General features: G+C 38.7%; 1 protein-coding gene across 10 annotated transcripts in view; it reads right to left on the bottom strand.

Annotated features, from left to right (window-relative positions):
• The window catches only part of GULP1 (GULP PTB domain containing engulfment adaptor 1), a 172,303-nt gene that overhangs the window by 77,630 nt on the left and 72,276 nt on the right, over positions 1-22,397 (bottom strand). For all 10 annotated transcript variants that reach the window (XM_074593821.1, XM_074593828.1, XM_074593826.1 and 7 more), the window contains one exon: positions 11,484-11,570. In XM_074593821.1, the coding sequence (XP_074449922.1) occupies positions 11,484-11,511 (28 nt within the window). In that variant the 5' untranslated portion in view covers positions 11,512-11,570. The remainder of the gene's footprint in view (positions 1-11,483; positions 11,571-22,397) is intronic.

Genomic DNA, 22,397 nt, shown 5'->3' with positions numbered 1-22,397 from the left:
CTGGTGCCTGGGCTTGACGGCAAGTCCCAGACAGAGAGGAAGCTGGCAACAAAGGCAGGACTGCTCTCTGCCCCATCACGCTTACTGCAGCGGAGTGAAGACCTGCACAGTGCAGGAATCCTCTGGATTCCACCACCTGTCCTTGCTTCCACCCTTTCTAGGCTTGTTTTTTTGTGTTTGAGCTTGTCCAATCCATGGTTAATCCAAAGCCTCCTGGTGGCTTTGCCTGATTTCCTTGCTGTTAGGATGCATCTCTCCTGAGCTTGGAAGGAGGTGATCCTGGAATATTAACCAGCTTTCTTAGGCCCCTCTCCACGCCAGAGCTTTAGCCCATGGTACTCTACCAAGCAGATCCCTCAAGAGGCCAAAGTCTGCTCTCCTGAAGTCCAGGGTAGCGAGCTTGCTGTGCGCCCTCCTCACTGCCCTAAGGATTTGAACTCCCCCATTTTATTGGTCATTGCAGCCAAGGTTGACCCTGAGCTTTGCATTCCCCACCAACCCCTACTTGTTGGTGAGAACAAGGTCCAGTATAGCATCTCCCCTCGTTGGCTCTTCTATCACTTGGAAAAGGAAGTTACCATCAATCCATTCCAGGAACCTCCTGGATTGCTTATGCCCTCCAACAGATATCGGGGTGGTCAAAGTCCCCCATGAGGACCAGGGCTTGCGAACATGAGGCTGCTCCTATCTTCCTGGTCGGGTGGCCTGTAGCAGACCCCCACAGTAACATCACCCGTCCCTGCCCTCCCTTTAATCTTGACCCATAAACTCTCGATCGGCTCCTCATCCATCCCCAAGTGGAGCTCCATGCACTCCACATGGTCATTGACAGAGGACAACACCCCCTCCTTGTCTCCCTCACCTGTATCCTTCCATTCCAACACTTCAGTATAGGAGCCATCCCACCATGTCTCTGTGATGCCAATAAAATCACAGCTCTGCAGGCGTGGGCAGGTCTCAACTCCTCTGGTTTCTTCCCCATGCTACATGCATTTGCATGGGCCCCTGATGAGGCTGACCTACTGGCTGAAGGGCCTGGAATTCCTTTGTGCTGTACTCCAGGTGCTCTCCTGCTGACCTGTGATCCTTAATGCTAAACAAATGCCTGATCTTAATGCTAAACAAAATCAATACAAGGCAAAATGCACACTGATCCAAAGACATGCAAAAAATCATGGAAGCCATTATGGGGAAGTTTGTTACCAGCATTTCCCTCTGAATTGTAAGCTCCAATTTTGAATTTATGTGATTCTCAGCAGCTTTTGAAATACTGCTTAGTTTGATTTCACAGAAGTTGGAAAACACCAGGTTTCAGACATTTTGCATTCAATAAACCAGAAAAATATGAAAAAAAGAAAACCTATAAAACAGGTATTCATTTAAATACATGATGTAGATGTGGATTGTGGTTTGCATGATCCCTCACTTTTTGAATTAATTTTAAATGGGTTTTCACAGCTTAGTACTTAATTATTCATTTTGAAGCAACAAAATATGAAACTCTACAATGAAAAAAATCACAGTTCATATTATTATTTTACTAGCTATATAGCAGCAAGAGTTCTAGACATTTTAAAGATAAATAAAACAGTAAGTCCTAAAGAAGGGACCAAAAGCCTAGATAAAACCAAAACTGACAACTGCATGCATCTAACATAACAGCAGTAGAAAGTAAAAAGACACTCGTGCTATCACACTGGCTGAAAACTACAGTTATTTTAGATCTTGTCTGAAGCTCTTGATCTAGGCTGCCTTAGCATTTACATTAAATTTTAAATAAATGCTCAGGTATTTTTTGAGAATTATGAGTTTGAGCCATCCAGAGTCCATTAAATCCTAAGTAGAGTTTAGCTTGAGTGAGGTATGAGAGATTCTAAGAGGTAAAAGCCTAAGTATTTGGTGGTTTTGCCAAACACTCTGGCACTGTAAGGGAGAAAAGATGGGAAGAAGAATCACTGGTCAGAATTCAAGGGCACAGGGTAAGGCACAGCCCTGGTTATAGAGAGTTAGTAATCCTGTAGCCTCTACACACCACCTCTTCACGTGCATGGCATGCTAACTGGGAGGCACAGGCTTCTAGAGAGTCTCTGTGGCAGCAGCAGCACAGCATCCCATCTAGTTTTTTAGTGAGAGCTTCTCAGGTTTTGCTCCCTGCCAGCACACACTACTCTGCTAAGGGCAGTGGAAAAACTGCATAAAATTAACATTTGGAAGACCTGGGGTTTGACAGACAGAACTGCAAGGGTAGAGGCAGGGGGTTGGGTACTTTCACGGTCAGAGGATTAACCGTGCTCGGAACTGAGACTTCACTCCTTTCTAGTCCCCCTTGAATCATGCCAGCCCCTTTCCATTATAAAGGAAAGATTCCTTTACAGTCTGCATTTCACATCAAATGCTTGGTCATCACGTCATCTGGGAGCACCCGTGTAAGCCATTTCAGGGGCCTCAGCTGTGTTGGGAGAGCCAGCAAAGAAGAACGTGCTGACAAATCACACGCTGAAGTCAACAGACTCAGGGACTTCATAAAGTACCCCGAACAACTGTGCTGCACTTAGCGGTGGCTGACACTAGGTTAGATAACAGCACAGCTGACCATTCATCTACCAAAAAGAAAAGCAGTAACAGTGCCAAGAAATTGTTCTCCCTTTGAGATTAATTTCTCCACACTTTACTGCCCATAGATATTATAGAATGGATTTAGTAGAGAGGCAGTGATGAACTATTTTCTAAATGGCAAAACAATACTCAACAGCGTAAGTTCAGTTAACCGCTTCCCTAAGCCCCACTCTCATCATTAATTCATGCATGCTAAGAGAGGCTCTACTCAACTATGTTTCCAAAGCATTTATCAAAGCATATGAGACCTAGTGGCCATTCCATTTAATATGGTGAACAGAGAAAGACTCTGGTTTTAACTTTTGTTTGTTTGTTTTGTTTTAGTGCCACAGTGAAAATACAATAATTTCTAGAAGGTGAAAACTAAACGCCTTTATTCTTTACTGAAACAAAATCTCTTTGACATCAATGGATGATTTCCATGCTAAGAGAAGAGAACAAATCTTCGAACTGTCTTTTTCCTGCTTTACAAAACTGGCTATAAAAAGAAAGATCTTCTAAGACAATGAGCCTAATAACAGCCTCCTGAAGAAGAAGAGAGCATCCCACAAGATCAGTGCTTCATCTAGGTATTAATGCTTCAGGGAACAAATAACTTATTCGCTTCAGTGTGTGTATACAGGTATGTATCTTTAATTTTTCCTAGAGTATCTATTTTTGTATAAATAAAGAAAACCTTCACAACGGGGCACCCTGTTAAATCATTTTCTTTATCCTGCACTGCAACAAGAGGCAGGTTCTCACAAACCTCACTTAAGTGAGTCAGACAACAAGGTAGAATCTGTCTTCTCGACAATGCAGGCAATGAATGAACTGATACGCTGAGCCATGAGACTTAAGGCTTCTTACCGGAGTTTTCATCTGAATGCAATATCAAAACATTTATTAACGAACATAGATCTACCCATGTTCTTCTATAATTCAGCTACAGTATTTGTTCCAACCACCCTCTAGAGGAATGTCTGAGTACAATCTGTGTGTCTAATAGCAGCAATTTATTAAGGTTACTACTAGGTTACCATGATCAAGCAATTGAAATTATGAGTCAGATTCTGCCCTAAGCACATATAGTATATGTCCATCAATATGCATAATTAAAAAATAATTACTTTTGCTCTTTCTTTTCCTTGTTTTTTTTTTGGCAAATATAAAATGTTCTCTGGAGGCGTATTTATTCTTTGCCAAGACATTGAAGCTGTATCTCCCTAGAACAGAGCGAGCTTTGCAGAATGCTTAGCCTCTCTGTCCTCCTCTCATACTATCTAGGACTTCATGAATGGTTTCAAACAGCCAATTACTAAAATAGAAAAATGATATCATAGAATGCTGGGTTGGCATAGTTACAAAATGAAAGAAAAGGCTAGTATTTGCATTTCCTCAAATAGTAACACTCGCTGCATAACCTACACATTTTATACTATATATTTTAAGATACGGATGCTACTATGTAGGTTTTGACAAGAAAGGAAAACAGGATCATAATAATATATTAATGCAACTGACCAATGATTAGCAGATCTTTCCTTTTGCACTTCTAAGTTGTTGATGTTAAGAACTTTTAACAAGTTCAACTTCCTAAATTAAAGGGAAAACGAGAAAAACATTCTGAGCGATTTAGCTTATACCTCTTATGTCTTTCTGTCACCAGAAGAGCTACACTGTGGCTTTGATAAAAGCTTCTGGTTTAGGATAAAAGTTAAGATAAAAGTTGAAAAAGAGATTACTGGTGTAGCGTAATTTCTTTTAAGTGAACACATTTTCACAAGTTTTCACTAAGACGTATGTACAGATCAAACCTCCAACTCCACCTTTCACTTTTGGAGTCAGAGTTCAGTCAACTGTTCCAGTATAACTATAAATAAATTTTGAAAAGTATCAATTAAGCTTGTCAAATATTGTTAAAAAGGCAAGTTTTTGAAGAATTTCAAACTGTTAAAGTAAGAACATAGTGTGCGTCAGTTTGGTAGGGCAAAACAAAGGAAAAGGAACAGAAATTGGAATCTCAATACAGTTAAAACAGAATTTTAATTGTTCTAATGATGACCTCCCTCGACCTGCTGGCCACACTTCTTGATGCACCCCAGGATGCCATTGGCCTTCTTGGCCACAGGGGCACATTGCTGGCTCATGGTCACCCTGTTGTCCACCAGGACTCCCAGGTCTCTTTCCACCGAGCTGCTCTCCAGCAGGTCAGCCCCCAACCTGTGCTGGTGCATGGGTTTATTCCTCCCCAGGTGCAGCACCCTACACTTGCCCTTGTTGAATTTCATAATTTCCGCCCAACTCTCCAGCCTGTCCAGGTCTCTCTGCATGGTGGCACAGCCTCTGGTGGGTCAGCCACCCCCCCAGCTTTATGTCTTCAGCAAACTTGCTGAGGGTGCACTCTATCCCCTCATGCAGGTCATTGATGAATATATTGAAGAGGACTGGACCCAGTACTGACCCCTGGGGAACACCACTCGTCACTGACCTCCAGCTATACATACAATACTCTGTATGTATTCTACATACAGAGTACTTACGTACATATAGTACATACATATTTTGTATGTTCTTTGCAATTTGCCAACAGCTTTATAAGACTATATCCTACAAAATTAAGTAGTCGTTGTTATTCCTATCATGGTATGGTTGGTACTCATCCAAATTTATTTCACACAGAATTATACATCTTGTCTTTAATTAGACATTCATTCAGTTAACTAGCAGTGTACCTATGTAACTCATGAACCATTTAGGTCGTAGCTTGGGGAAGGTACTCGCAATAGTACACTTGGACAAGAACTCTGCATCGTACACTGGTAACAACTTACATCAAGAATTTATTAGCTTGTAGATCTCGAAAGATATGCTTGTCAAACCGCCATGTGAATCATTTAACATTCTGTAAGTTAAGCCATATAAATTTTAATAGGGTAGAAACCAAAAAGCTTAAGACTCCTTCAACACTGTTCCCATTCTGAAATCAGTATTTAGCGCTTTATGGTTAAGCAGTGCATGTATGTTCTTAAAAGGACCTCCTTGCAGGAGCAACAGATAGTTATTGTGGTAAAAATCATTGTTAACTTGGCTAGAATAATCATTAAAGCAGGCAATAGATAAGATGATTTCTGCAATATCTTTCCAAAGATAATGCAGATAAAATAGCCAACAGGAAATTATCTTCCTATTCTCATCTTAACAGAAAAAAAAAAAAAAAGAGAAAAATTGGGCTTTTATCTGTGCAGACCCAACGTAAATCCTATGGAGAAGGTTTCCAAAGCATACTCCTCACTTGTAGCTATTCATCTTCTAAAGACATACTGTAATAATTTCTTTCCTAAACAATTAGATGTGTTCCTTCTGCTTTCAGAATATAAGTAAATACATAGAGACGCATACAAATGCACACAAACACACACATGCTGCAGAACTAGCCACTTCCTCGTCCCACCAACAAAAGACGATTTGGCCCTTCCCAAATTAAGGTAGTAACCCTTCAACTCTCCTTGGTGGCATACTTGAAAGGGTATCTCCATAGTGTAATGAGAACAATGTAATAGTACAACTGATACTTAAAAAAAATATACTCGGTTACCAATCCAAAAAGGAGACTTGGTCACTGAATACTTGTTTTCCACACGACCCTGTATCTCAAAACTCAAGAAGCAGTATCCGGAACACACAAAACCTCTTTGGGGAGCTATTAAAAAAGTATTAAGAGAACTAATTTTTGTGTCAACCGAGACTAAAAGAATACAGAAATATCTGGTATACAAAAAAGCACCCTTTTTTCCTGCCAAACTTTGCTCTTGAAAAAATTCTTATTTAAAAAAAATCCCATGAACATCAACCAGCAGCTTTTTGGGGGTGGGACAGAAGAGGAGATTTAGACCTAGGGTTGTTTTTTTTTCTGGAAGGTGATGAGTGCTTTTATGAAAGGACAAAGTGCAATCACAAGAATATCTGAAGACCACGATGAGGAATGACTATTTATACGCCTTTAAAGGATATGAGTATCTACTCTTTCTTTATGCTTTTTTTCTGTCATTCTTGTTGATGTGGAAGTCCAGCACACAACAGCCCATTTGTTTAAATCACCGATGTGAAATATACTCTTCTGACAGAATGAAAGTATTTGCTTTAGGCTTATACTTATTCCCTTCACCCTTTTGGGGCTTCACCTTTTGTCTACTCATTCAGAGAAAGAAACATTAAATAAAACATCTGTCATCTCTGGAATGCAGCGTAAGTTTACAATGAAAATAAAGATCATATTGTAGCCAGTCTGTTCACATAAAAGAGCATCCTATAATCTTTGACTGCATTTTTTTATATGTCAGACCCTGTCCATTAAATTCATCTGCCTACACTTTCATAAATGAGATTCATAAAAAGCCATTGCACAGAAATGATATGTTATGGCTTATGATTTATGACAGGCTACTACTTTAATATATTCCATTTAGCATTATGAATACCATCTACATCTCATGAGCTGATAATGTGGCACCAGTTACCAACCTTATGAACTGCTATTGTATGGGGAAACAAAATTAGAAAATTAAGATTCCCCGCATACAACAGCTGCTTTGGCATGGAACTTTGTGCCAGGTGTAAAGTCAGGCTGACATTTATTCTGGCACGAAGGAGGACCATTGAGGTATAGTAAAGAATGAACTAACTACAACTGTGACTTACAGCCTCACTGAAGTCCAGTGAAGTCACACGTTGTAATTCAGTACTAAATTTAGCCCAAAGTTGACATACACACCTACGTTGTTAGCACTATTTTGAGACACTCAAAAAGTTTCACTCTTTCTCCCAGAAGTTTTGGATTACAGTCCTTCCGTATTTAGAAATGCCTCTGTCTAGGAGGAACAGTAGTTTTCTTTCACATTTCTGATGAGGCAAAAGTCAACAAATACTAATTGATTTTTGTTTAGTTATATGCACCGATTCTGATACTAATGGCTTTGAATAGAAGGCCACAGAATCAGTAAAACGTGCCAAATTCATATAGGAGATACACCTCCATCCACTAAAAAAAAAAAAAAAACGAACCCAAAGCAAACCAAAACCCCCATAGTTAATGTTTTCTCTTTTTTGTATACATGTTACCTATATACACAATCACATATAAATTAAGAACAAATAGGTAATTCAATTTAGATACCAATAAAGTAATAATGAGAAAAAAGTCACATAAAATATAGCATTTACAAAAATGTTACAGAAGAATTACATTAATATCCCTAAACTACTTAAAAGAGAGACCGACATTATCAAGATGCAAACATATTTTGAGATTCACAGACTTCGATCTGCACCACAGAATTTTTGCACTACAACATTTCAAAGTGAGCATGTTACCACACCTGACTTTAAAAGAAAAAATCAAAGGAAAAATTAAGAGGATTCTTCAGAAACTGTGACCCAAACCTGGACCATATGTAAAAGCAGCTCCTTATAGTGTGATAGATACATACATGTTTTCACAAGCTTTGTCATAACAACAAAGCAGCAAGAATATACATAACACTGTTCTGTATTTGTTTCTGTGCGAGAAGGAGAGAGATCCTTAAAAAAAAAAAAAGATAATCTATAAAACCTACAGTTTACTGCACTCATTCATCAAGGAATGGAAAACAATATATATTTTTGTACAGTTTGTACTGTCATATAATATTGCCATAACATCATATCTTCTCCAAAACATATGTAATTGGTAGTCCAACCAACTACTTCTGAAGTCAACAGAAAGGCTGTTTTATTTTGAACAGGTACTACTTTTTTTCACATTAAAACACGCAACTTCAGCAGGTGCTGATACCAGCTTTAAACCAAAAATTGCCTATTTTTGGTCAGTATTTTTGTTGTTTCCCTGTTCCCATATGAACTCATGGCTATTGATACTACAACTTGGACTACAAAAAAAATTTCATGTATTTAGGACTGCTTGTGCGAGTACTTCCTGAAACAAGCTGAATTTCCTTAAACTTCACATTTTCCTACGTTTTTCGTTGTCATTATTAGGATGAAAGATGAACAACTTAATTTTACTCCCAATCAACTAGAGATTTAAGCACATCAATTAAGTCTTTAATTAAAATTATTATCATCCCAATGAAAACAAATACAACTAAAATACAAGCATGAGGCGTCCAGGTTAGAAGTTTGTGCAAAATCTCTGGGAATGAGAGAGGCGAAGACTGTAACATCTGTTTTTAAGGTCAGAGCACTCAGCACACCTTGCCGGTGGAAGTGGCTGTTTCATGCTCAAATCACGGCCCTCAAAAACAAACTTACAACAAGTACTTGTGCTTAGAAGAAAGTCCTGCTGTTTGAACCAGGTGATGGAGCAAGAACTGATCTTTTCAGAGACTACGGCACAGACAAAGAGTCATTCTAGTCACCAGCTTACCTGGTTCAAAAAGATAAGGAGCTATGGCCCTAACTCCTATGTTCTAGATACGCTTTGTACTGAAAAGCTAGTATAGACCGAGCATGTCAATGAGGATTAGAGGACACTTAGTCTGTAAGTCTGCGCAGGTCAGATAACCTTTGGCAGTGAAAGCACCACTCAGATCTGTTTAAATTCACCTCATCCTATATATTTGAGACTGTTGTTTACGTAGCTTCAAGGTAACAGACTGATACAAACTTGTGATTAGCACAAACCCTACCAGCATCGCCACCAGGAGGCTAATTACAATTTAGAGAGAACTGCTAGGCAAGTCATGGCACTCCCGTAGTTAACTCCTCAAAATATCCACATTCTCCTAAACAGAAGAAATCCACAAACAATCCCACCAAACACAGGTGTGGAAATTGTTCTATCTCTGAAGTCTAGGAGTAAAATCAGTAAATAAAATAAAGGAGGCTCAGCAATTGAACCTGTCTGAACCTGCTCTAAAAGGCAGTCATCAGACACAAATGCTGGTACGGCCAAGCTTTTCTGAAAGCTCTATGAAAAATACGTAATTTTCACTTATTCTTGAAACCCACTTAACTGAAATTTGTGTTTTTCCTAGGATAAAAGAATAAAAATATTGCGTGTGATACTATGAGTAAAATAAGTGGATGACGGTATTTATTTCTTCTGGTTACTCAAGTTGTGAATCATTTGTAAAAATCCACAATTGCACAACGAAGTGCTTCTTTTATGATACTTTTTTCTTGTTGGGGTAAGGAGAATAGCACGCAAAATCAACTGAACAACACAGCAGATGCCCTTGACCACACAAATTCCAAGAACTTAGGTGAGGTCAGTAAGAGTTTTCTTATGAAGAAGTAGTGAAAAAAGAAGGGAATGAATCCAGACTCCTCAAATGATCCCAGATACCTGAGGATACAACTTCACAATTTGATCATAAAAGCAAGATGCAGACACTGGCAAGGGCAATGAGAATTAGTAAAAAAGCATTTTAGAGTTCTCAAAACACTGAGGAAGATATCCTATAAAACACTGCCGGTCTATTTCTGAAAGATGGCAGTCCGAGTTGCAAATATTATCAAGAGTCATTAGAAAAAAGGAAAAAAAATATTCTGTGGTTGCCTAGGGAAAAAAAAAAATATCTACAAAACCCAAGCTTCTTTCCCAGCTGTGATAAATAAAACCACAGTTAAAGAATGTAGAAATGGCCTCTCAAAATATTTGGAAGAAGATAGGCAACGCTATCAAGCAGCTGGTAGATACGGATGTTGACAGAGGTGTTAAAAACCTACATAAGAAAATACATCAGTCCTTAAGAAAAGTGCGGGCTATGGTTTTGAGCTTATTTCCTCAGCATCCATCATGCAACTGGTTATCAAATGATCCTTCATTGGGTTTTGTAGCCTTTGCAAATAAGTGTATCTTCCTTTTGCAATCAAGCTATGTCTGCTGATATTCTGGACTACTTACGTTATCTTGATTCATGTGGCTATAACAAATAAATGTACTAGGCATGGAAGGCTGCAGTGATGCTACCATTTCATGTTGGTAAAAGTTATGGCAGATTCCTTTTATTTCCAGCTTTGATATTGATACCAAAGCAGGAATTTGTGTTAGATAAACAAAACTTTTACACTTACTCCAATTGAGTTTACACCTAGTTATTAAAGCAGGAGCTCTGGCTCAGTGTGTATCACACTTCAGAATCTTCGGAAGAAAACATGAAAAATAAAGGAATTACATGAAAAAGAAAGGAATTACACCTGGTGAGTATTTTCTAAATTACAAACAAATGGGGAAAGTAGCAACAAAGCTGTGAATAAAAAAAGCTGCATCTCTAATGCTCCATCTAAAACTTAGGTTTAATCATAAACAGACTGTGAAAAGAAAATAAGCGAGCCAGAAGAGCAACATACATAACTCTGAATATTTAGTGGTTTGATATTCTTTTGGAAAGCATACCATTTCAGACTGCTACAAATTCAGAATAGCTTCTTAAAGCTAAGAGACATTCTGCTGCATGAGCTATTTCAAGTATGTTAAATACAGTTTTCTAAAATAGCTTCTCCAAGAATAAGAATCCAATGAATATATGTAATAAATACAGAAGTCACTAGCTCTTTAGGAGTTCTAAAACCCTTCAGCGCATCCTTTGGTGTGTGCAGAAAATAAAAAAAGTGTGCATTTTATATATATATATATATACGTATACACACATTTCCCCTCAATAAAGAAAATATTATGAAATTCAACATAAGCCTTACAATCCAGAAAGCTCTATAACTATCAATTGAGAATGCTTTGCTCTGTGTATCTTATAGTAGGCTGCCCATTTCTACCTAATTAATTAGGTACAATTATGCATAAGTACTTCCTTGTATAATTCTTGATATTCTAAAGAATTTATACATGATATTTATGTCTCCCATGGAACATAAGCTAAGTTACTTACCTTTCTTCCTGCTAAAAGCACGATTCATGTTGAAAAATCTATCCAGTCGACAATGTTTCTGTGTTTGTTTTTTTTCCCCACTTTAATCTGCAGAACAAAACACGTAAGAAAACAAAAAGGTCCATTATTATATTTGAAGGTAGCTCATTATCGTCATATTAAAGACCATGCAAACTTTAAGGATTCTGAAAGAATTCTGAGAAATTGAAGGGAGTTGTGCTTTGCTAAGGAAGAAATTGCAGAATTGAGAAGATTGATGTTTCAATGCCCAGTGGTAGGTGATACAGAAAGACGTTTTGAAGCTTTCTGTGGAGGTCTTCTTGCTGAGATTCCAGAGACACAGAGCCGATGGTACTATACGTATACATGAAGACAAATACTACACACAAATAGGTTGCAAGGAAAGCTTTAGAATGAATGCTGACTACAGAACTCCATAAAAACATTCAGTTCACATTTGCACTGCCCTGTTTTGTGTCATTTAGGCTGTCAGATTATTTCAAGCTATGCTTTCACCTTCACTTGGGCTTGACGTTGAAAAAAAAAAAAATAATAAAAATCACAATACAGAGACTCCTCTTCACCCAGGGATTCAATACTGAAAAAATTGTCTTCTATCAGAGCAACTACCTCCTTGCTCTAATTACATCAGACTGTACAGTAAATTCTGTATTTTCTTCATTTAAAAACACTCTTAGAGTCTTAATTTTTGATTCACATTATTTTACAATTTTATTATTTACTAACATTTTGCAGCCAAAAAAAAAAAATCTAACACTGTTCAAAACCACCCCGTTTTGCAATATACAGATATTTGTATTTTTCAACCATACTTTAAGCCACCCCGCCACTTCTTTCCACTCCGTTCAGATCTTCCAGCCAAAAGCTGCCCTTCCTCTTTCTCTGCTCTCACAGCAATCCAGTCAAAGAAGAAAAAAACAAATCCGATACCAAAAAATATTGGTACCAGATTATCTCAGAAGTCAGCTAGAACATTACCATCGCTTTGAATAAATACAAATGTTAAGCCAGTATTTCAAATGCCAGCATCAAGAGGAGTAGGACAAATTCATTTAAGATACTTCATGCAATTCATGAACACTTTAGTGGTGCTTGCCCCTCTTTTTCAAATAATTATATTCCATAGCTATTAAAGCAATTATATCCCGATTCCATGTAGAGAGATGATAATTTTCAGATCAGAATATGTGGGCAATTACAGCTAAAAACCACCTCCACTTTATTTTCAAATAATCACTGATGTGGTAGGACTTTTTTCCATACAATCCTGTGAGAATGAAGGAATAATCCCTGTTTACCTAAACTACAGTGTGGTACCCTAGATGTGCACCCAGCCAATATTTGCTCTTTAAAGTACGTGTACCAGATCATTTTTGATTTACAGATTTCACTGACTATTTAAGAAGGGAGGACACCACGAAATAAGCAACGGTAGCAGGATACGCTTTCTATCTAATTATTTTCATACAAAAATCAAGAAACAATGCATTTGTCGCGCTACATAGTAGTTCTTAACAGCAAAACTGCAGAAGCCTTAGATACCCCCATGGCCATTCCCGCTGGCTGCCATCACGCTCAGCAGTGCTACGCAGAGGTCAGTGAAGCCAGCAAACACCCACAAGGGCTCTGAAGCCCTGGGAATGATTTCAGCAGCATCCCTGGAACAGGCAGTGGCATTACTGGGGTAATTCCAGTAAGCAATTGCTCACCCATGAGGGAGTTCCACCAAAAGCTGCCAACATGCAAGTACTTCTCTTCGCAGAGAAGGCACAGAACAGGACTTTCAGCAGTGTAAATGCTGACAAGCATTTCAGTTTAAATGAAGTAAAAAGCTGTGAAGAACCTTGGAATTTCAGTTTTTTCAAGCAACTGACAAGTGTGTTTAGTTTACAGGTTTACTTTCACAGGGAACACAGGCAGCCTAATATATACACTTAGGATGTATAAGCGATGGCAGAATTTAGTTCAGGATGTTCACCTTCATGAACTATTACAGTCAGTGCAGAAAGCGGTTTTGAGTAAAAAAAAAAAAAAAAGAAAAAAAAAGAGTATGCTTTCCCCTCTTAGATACTTCTGGCAGTTGTCCTGCACAGCACTAGACCAATCACTTCAGTTCTCCTCCAGATGGGATCATAACATCTCCTTTTTTGGACACCCCCCTCCCCTTTTTTTTTTTCCTTTTTTTTTTTTTTTAAATTGTGTATTCCTGTCCTCATCCAAGAGGCAACTAAGCAACATACTTGAGATGGCTTACTGAGTAGAGGATCTCCTAAATAGAGCCTATGCACGCACATCATCAGGCTGTTGGCTGGCCACATTTCTAGAGATCAGCATTCAAGTATTTTGTTTAAAACACAGCTAACAGTAACTAAGTATACGGTTTTTCCTCATAGACAAGGATATACTACCACTATAGTAATCTACAGTAAAAACAGACAAAATTTATTGACTACCTAAAAATGGGCAGTATTTTGCCAAAGGTGTGCTCATAATTTCAATTCCAACAAAACATCAGTAGAAGAAAATACAAAAATGTATTAAAACACTTAACCAGCATACTTCCACTTATCACAGAAAATGTTATTAAACAGGGAAAGAAACCCAATTAGCTACATGCAACGCCTTTTAAAACTCCCTCAAACTCTAATATGAACAACTTCATCAACCTCTCAGATGCAGAAAAAGCAGATGGTTAAATGCCCCATAAAATTTTGCTATTTAAATAAACCCACCCAAACACCACAAGGCTAATTTCAAGTTCATCAGTTGGGCTTGGGGCAAGAGGGTGATATCAGACTGTCATTAGCAGCACTGTTAAGTTTTTCATCACGAGAAGACCAAAGTTACGGTTAAAGGTATCTGTGATATCTTTGCTCACAACATTCCAACACACAAACTAACCAACCTGTTAGGGTCAAGCAAGCTGTCCTCTGACCATGGACGCTAGACAGGTTGTCTGGCAGAATATGGTTTTGTTTCTGACAATGCTCGACACACAAAGCCACTGGAAGAAACCGAGTTGCAAAACAATCTGTTCAGAGCTCGTAACGAACTCAAAAGGAAGGTAAGTCTGAAAATCCTGCTATGGTACAGGGCGCCCTGTGCACAAGGGGGAGTCCTTCCTATGAAACCACTTGTTTAGAAAGGATCGCAACAATCAGAGGCATCAGGGAACAGGAACGTGGACCAAGCCATTTCATTACTCATCACTTAGGAAGACACACCTATGTAAAGAATGTTTCTCCACCTTACTTCTAAGAGTTTTCTTCAGCTTTGTCCAGAAACCAAACACTACTAAGAAATAAAAAATGGTTCATTAACAAAACATGAAGAGTTCTGAACAGGTATAAACTAGGGAAATTTGGGGTTATAGCAAGTTATTTCTTTTGGGGCAGGGAGAAAAGAGACAGAAAGAAAAGAGAGAGAAAAGGCTTAGAAAATAATTTTATTAAACTATAGAAAATAATTTTATTAAACTATAAAATAATAAAAATATAAATAAGAGCCAAACATTCTGGGGAGGGGAAGACATGACATTCTCAGTCTGAAAAGTGAGATAGGCATGTGGCATGGGAAGTTGAACATTTCAGCTGAGATACCAAACTTTAACCAGTAACAGGGGAAAGCAAACACCTTCAACTCCTTTTCCTTTTGTCTTTGCTGTCATTAACCCCTTACTTTTCATGGTGAGGTGCTTCTTACAGTGAGGAAGAAACTGCAAAATGGCAGGGGGTGCCATGAAACTAGCGCAGATGGTGACTGCAGTGGTTGCAGGCATTTGGACTGGTGAGGGCAAGGGAGGTGAGATCTGAAGCTGAAATCGTCACCTCTGTAATTACTTTCTAACACTAAGGATGTTAGTTGCTGTCTCCTCTGTTTTATGCAGCAAAGGAAGCCGAACAAAGGAAGTGGAGTGGCAGCCTTCCAGCTTCCAGCACAAGCCACCTCAGTCCTCCCTGGCTGCTGAAACAACACCGAAACTTCCACGCAGACATCTTTCAAATGCCTGCGGGTTCCTTCAGAAATGTTGTGTTTTGATATGTTTTCTAAATTTAGAGCTCTCTCAGACAAGCCAAGAGAGGTGGTGCGTAGGAAGGGGATGAAACAAACCACCAGGGCAACTGGTCATATTTGTCTCGTTTCCTCTTAAAAACTGGGTATTCCCCTCAGGATTTATGTGAGCTTCCCCCCAGCCAGTTCCTTTGAATGGCACCGGCTATAACAATTACCTGGGCTATAACAATTACCTGGGCTGAACCTTTTTTTTTTTCCCCCCACATACCTCTTTTTCATTCCACAAATGACTCTTCCAACAAAACTGCCCTAAAACCTGCAACTTGCACCCATCCACTCCCTTTAATAAAATGCAATGAAATTTTAAAAAAAAAAAAAAAAAAAAAAGTCGTCCAATCTGTTCCTTCCCTTTCAAACACACACACAGTTTCCATACAAAGACAAATTTAGCTTCAGAAGACCTGAAGATTCAGACTTTTGCCCCTCTCAGACCCCAGCCTCTCAAGCATACTGGATAACATTTCTCAAAGAATGAATGCACAAAATATTTTAAACCCTGTTTTCCAAAGGGCCGCAGCACACAGGAATGTGTGATTCATTGACTTGCAATGAAGCTTAGGTTTATAAAGTTACTTCTGAAGGTGAGAAACTTCAGAATATGGTAACAGCTTTAAAATTCTTCTTCCGAGTTGGAGCAAAACATCACAAAAATATTGTCCTGATATGACGTGACATAGTGAAGGAAAAAATTATGATAATAAAGGACTATGTTACGTGATACACAAAACCAATCATCATCATGTCATAAACAAACGTGATGTACACCCCTTCCTTTTGTATGACAAGTAACTGAAACAGTCACTTGCCACAAACCCTTTCTCCTCTGAAACAGTAAAACCACAAGAAAAAGATGTGACGCGTCAATGAACAAAACGCAGCGCAGACCCAAACCTGCACTCGTATGCAGCCTTTCTTAATATTTGGGAAGCAAGCAGTTCCATCCACGGTTATGAAAATGCATGTGCCCTTTAAGTTTATAAGTGATAATAGAATAGTTTATAGGAATTACAAACCACAACAGCATATAAATAGAATTTAGCACTATAAAAACTTGCGGGGAAAAATACCTCTTCAAGATCCTCAAAAACAGCACAGCTCTATGGGCCTCACCAAAACTGAACAACCTTTTGTCAGCTGGAGCTCTTAGCCTGTGCTTGGGCTTTATAACGGCACAGAAGCACAAATGGAATATAAAGGAGAACATTCAATCACTGGAAAACTTTACCTTTAAAGTTTTATTAATCTCTGCATTTTCAAAAACATTCCTTAGCCCGAGTCAAGCGGCAGTCATTCTTTCTGGCTGGAGGCAAATATGCAGAAGTCCAAGGTTAATTCTTGTAATTTTTCACATGTGCGGAGGCAGCGGAGGGTGGAACTGGTTAAGAACTGGTCTTCTATCTAATACTCTCACCTCCCCACTACCAAAGTATACCTCGCTGTTGAGACAATGATGTTTTCAATGGGGCAGAGCTCAAGCAAGAACTCTGGGTGGAGCGTCAGCCTGCAGTGCTGGCCCTGGAGCCTGCAGCGAGGGAGGCATGAGAGTGACCAGATGTGTCACGGGGACTCACCGAGCACGAGCAAAGAGAAGACAGAATGGTCTGGCAAACACAGCCCTAAAATATAGCTCCCCTTCCAACACACTCACTCTCCTTCTATGAAAGGGATGGGCAGGAACACCCTAATCTGAAATCTAAAAACGTTCCTCTGGTCTGACGGAGATCACAGCCCCTGTTCTCCCCAAACTCCTGAAACCAGATGGAAGGTACAGAAGAATCATGCATGCGCTACTTTCCCCCCCCCCCCCCCCCAACCAGTATAAGCCTAGTACCATTGTGGCAAATGTTTTTCCCCCCACAGCAAGAAGTCTTTCAGAACACAGGTAAGGCACTTCTCATACAGCAGATCTGCCAAAGCCAGAGGAGTATTCACCAAAACTCTGAGGACTAGCAGACAGTAGTGTTTTGATATAAATATCAACATCAAACAGAGATCAGGAATCAGAAAAATCTATATGACACTCACGCATTTCATACCAGTTTCCAAAAAGTTCCAGTAAGTGGCTTTTTACCCTCCCATTTCCTAAAAATAACCTGCTCCTTTCAACAGGAAAAAAGAAAATACAGTTGAGTAACAAGGACACAGGGATACCACTGATACATCTGACAGCAAAAACAACTCCTTAGGCAAGGTTACCGCTAACTTTTGTTTTACAGCAAGAAGAAATAACATCATCAAAAAAATACATGAATAAATTTCATTATTAAAGTGAAGAAAATGTGTTTAAAACTGCTGCAAGCACCAATAAATCCTCAGAAAATTTGCTAACAGCACTATCTTAAGAAAACACAGAAATACAAAATTCACTTGTTTCACAAAAACATTTTTATAGATCTGGCTTTTAAATCATTAGGAAAGGTATTTAATTTTTAAAATATTGCCTTTTTCAGCATATTTCTTTGTAAAAAAATATTTTGTATTATGCTTATCAATGATTACGTTGATATGTATTAGTGGATTTACTCACAGAACAAACTAAAGTTTATACTGTACAAACAAAAGTAGTAATTTTAAAAACATTAATATTCCCTTCTTCGCAAACTTGTTATATTTTGCAAGAAAAACTGATACTCTTATTTTGTTTCATTATCGTAGAACAATCATAACAGGATACAAGAGGAGCTTCTTTTTAACTCTGATCCACAAGCACCAGTGTTTAGTGAAACGTGGTGAAGGATTTCAGTTGTGTCAGCCTAATTTTTTCTCGGCTGTACAAGAACTTACAAATGTCAGATGCTCAGAGCCAGCAGAAAGTCTTTATACACGTTCCCTCTCTAAGAACTCAGGCACTTTCACGTGCATCCAAAAGACAGGCAGATGCCAAACGTCTTGCTCACTTGCAGACAAGAGGGTCCGTATTTGACATCCCATTAGTCATATGATCATCTATATGGAATCTGAACAAGATTTTTGCCTGTCCCACCGCTTTTCAGCTGGATGATGAAGAGCCTGGGGAGCTTTATTAGTATTTTGTTTTCAACAGCAACAGAGTGGGATTCAGCGATGGGGTCCACTACGAAGAGTTAAACATAGAACTGCTCTTAAAAATAAAATAGTTCTGGTAGAAGGGATACTGGACTCTAGTTTTCTGACTTGCAGCATGAGGAATCCTCCAAAACTTTAGACTCAGTCCTTGCTGGAATGGATACACACCATCAAAAGCAAAGACATGTCCTGACACTGAATATGGTTCCTTCTATGTTTACATCTTCCTTTCTCCTCTGGAAGAGTTGATTGCTGCAAACACACTCTAGATAAGCTATTTATTTAATCATTGGCAATTCAAACCTTTCATTGCATTTTCTTTGCTGGTGGAGGGGATGGGGTGTATTTTACATCTTTGGGTTTCCAAACAATAGCAAATTCTTGTTAACCTTCTTAAATTTTTAAGGTTATATTTATTGCATTCATTGCATTTTCCCAATCACATTGTAAAAAGTGCCACTGACAGAAAAGGCAGAGACGGAAAGACTCATTAGGTATTCTAAAGGTAATCTCCAAATAAAGCAAACCAATTTTAGAAATAACTTAATTTAGTTCTACTTACAATGAAGAGCTCATCCTACTTAGCAGATCCATTGTAGAGGTGCAACAGTTAAACAAAATGTAGCATTTTACTACTTTTTCAAAGTATATTTGGCTGAACTTGAAAAGTGCATTAGAGGTGCCATAGTACACACATGCTCAACAGGTCCCACAAGACCACTCTACACGCTTCCCTCAATGTGCATTAAAGTTAACTGAAGTTCAAAAGATGATTAAGAGGAAGTGAAAAACCCAGACGTCTGTTTAGACAAAGGCAATCAGAAAGTTTCTAGGTTGGTACCAGGGAACAACCAGCAAGAGAAGAATGAAGAGAAACGTGCCTGCGTCTCCACACCACCACCACCCTGCCCCCGTATTATCTGTGCTCCTGTCCAGACTTCACGGTACACACTAGGTGTTTTTTCTGCTGCAGTCCTCTCTCCAGGAGTTCAACAGGCTTGCTCCAATTTATTATGAATACAAAATGAAAGAAATAATCACCTTTTTCCCCAAGAGCTGTGAACTATGACACTACAAATGCTTTCATAACTCTTTTAAGTCATAGTTCGGGGTTCTTTTAATCGTAAAAGCTTTTGGGGGTTTTTTTGGGGGGTGGGGTGGGTTGTTATCTTTTTTTTGTGTACAAGATGAATACAAAATTAGCAGAGTTTGTCCTCTTATGGAAATGAGAAGTACATGCTGAAATGTTATAATCATGACAAAAGTGGGGGTGGGGAGGAGGGGAGGAGGAGGAGGAGGAGGAGGAAAAGGTTATATAAATATTTAAATGTATTTATCTGCAGGACTTCAAGTCCGTACTTTTATACCTTTAACTAATTTGGGGACCCTTGTTCCACAACTCTCCCTCAAAGAAGAGCCAGAAGTCTGTATAAATTCTAGGTGTACAGACTGCCATGCAGAGTGTGTGTAGATATACTTGCTTTCTTATCTTTTACAGTCCAGTTCCTATGATCAATTCCCTCCCGATGCCGAAGGCCACATGTTGAAAAAAAAAAAAAATCACTGTCATACAAATTTCTAACAACTGATTTTCTCAGTACAAATTTATTAACATATTACATACTTGTGAAACAATGACATACAAAAGTGTCATTCATTTAACAAAAGATTAAAAAAAGTGTCATTCACTTCACTGAGACTTTTAAAATCCATGATACTATTATTACACTCAGAATCTTCACTTTAACTGGTTAGCCTCAAGGACAGCATTAAGTTGTATTTACACAGATGTGACAGGCTTTATTAAGTGATTGCAACAGTTTTCAAAATTGAGAAAGTTGGCAATATCCATTTTGTCACTTCTACTAAATCAATCTCAAGAGTATCTTGAAAACTAGTTTATACTGTGTTTTAGGCTTTATCATATTACATTCCTTTAGCTTATCTTCTTTAGCCCTTCCGAATACATTCTGAATAATCCCAACATTTTGACAAGAACGTGATATGAAGTTAAAAGCACAGATATGAAACTGAAAAAATAACATTTATGACAAATTAATCTCCTCATACCTGTCTTGTAGATCAGGTATGTGTTCAGGTAGTTCATTACAATGTGTATTAAGGAGAAACATTCAGGTTTTGTACACTATTACGGTTATTACCAAAATCTTGAAATAAGATTTGTAAGAGATCCGTCCTAGGGTAATTTAGTGGAAATTACTGAGATATAGACTGCTACATAATAGAATTTCCAAGCTAGCATGACAAATTTCTTCAATTTTCCTGGATAGGAGTGCTCTGTATCTTTTAACACAGTTCAGACCAAGGAGAATATGTAAGTTTTTAAAAGCATGATAGATCAACAAGTTTAGACTCAAACATTCTTGCAACACACAGAGAATGGTACTGGCTTGTTGGGACTGGGAAGACATTATTCCAATCCCTGCTCCGGTTAACTTCCACGTAGTTGAAACACGCTGCAAGTCTGTTCACAGCTTGTTCGGCTGTCCATAGAAAAACCCCTCACTGAGGCGCCTCCAATATTTGTGGATGAAAGAGTGTCTTCTCCTGCCTTTACAAGCATGTGATACTTTGACAATGATCCTTAAACCACTACGCGTACCAACTCACTCCCGAGGCAGGCACCATTCTCTGCTGAACTCCCAGAACCAGAGGAGAGAAATAAATACAGGTCATCTTCCTAAGAATATGTAGAAAATTCAGACAACTTCTAACAGCAGATTCAGTGACCGATCTCATAACTGAACTACTGGAGGTAAAAGGAGAGGGGTGTGAAAAGTAGGTACCAATACCTGCCATGTTTTCAAAAACAGTAATTTTTAGGCTTTTCTCTTGAAAATTGGGGGGTGGAGGGGAGAAAAAAAAAACAACAACAAACCCAAAACACAAAAAAAACCAAACCCCAAAGTTCAGAAGAACAATGTTTAAAAACTAGAAACAGACCCTTGCCAGAAAGTTTCCTATTGAATGGCTTCAACGTCTAAGCCAGACATTTATTTTCCCTTTCTTTCTATACAGACCTGAACTACCTACTCTGGTCTATGGCTTTGGATACAGCAACTAGAGTCATAAACACTGAGGCAAAACTGTGAGAGTTTCACAGCCCCTCGGTCCTTTCAGAAATAATAAGCTTTGCTAGCAAGGTTTGAAGAACTCCGCGTACAGATTCACAGTGTATCAAATATGACCTTATTTAAAGCAGATTTTCAAAGATATTTGTGCAAGAGAAGACTGCAAGTTAATGGCACTTAAACTATATTCACACATCTTTAACATCTGTCCCTAACAGTCAGCACTAAGCATTTGAATAGCCAGTGCTGACCTCCTCGGAAAGCCCAGCTCCCAAGGGCCAACAGCTGTCCTCCTACGTGAAGAGCAAAACTCAACCAGCATTCTTGTACTCTTTCATGAGATCCTTGTAACACGAAGCCATAGAGAAGCTTCTCCTAGGTAGTTATCACCAGACACTCTTATTTCAAGAGAAGAAATTGCAGCGAAGCCACAGAATGTAAAATGACCCTCTACCGCGCTTGCGAAAATGCTGCTTTCAAAAACCAAACCTAGGAGCCAGCTGGTGAAACAAAATCAGAACCATCAACATAAACCTGCACCCTACATCCAACTGTTACATCAAACACATGCTACTCTCTCCTCCTCCTTCCCCCAACAACGTACATTGACACTGCCAATTTTATGAATCACACATAACTATTCAGATTACTTAAGTTACTTCCAGGAGAATGACATACAAGT

Source organism: Larus michahellis, chromosome 7 (assembly GCF_964199755.1).
Source record: "Larus michahellis chromosome 7, bLarMic1.1, whole genome shotgun sequence".
Lineage (NCBI taxonomy): Eukaryota > Metazoa > Chordata > Aves > Charadriiformes > Laridae > Larus > Larus michahellis.
The sequence above is the reverse complement of the archived record's forward strand: the minus strand, read 5'-3'. Positions and strand labels throughout refer to the sequence as shown.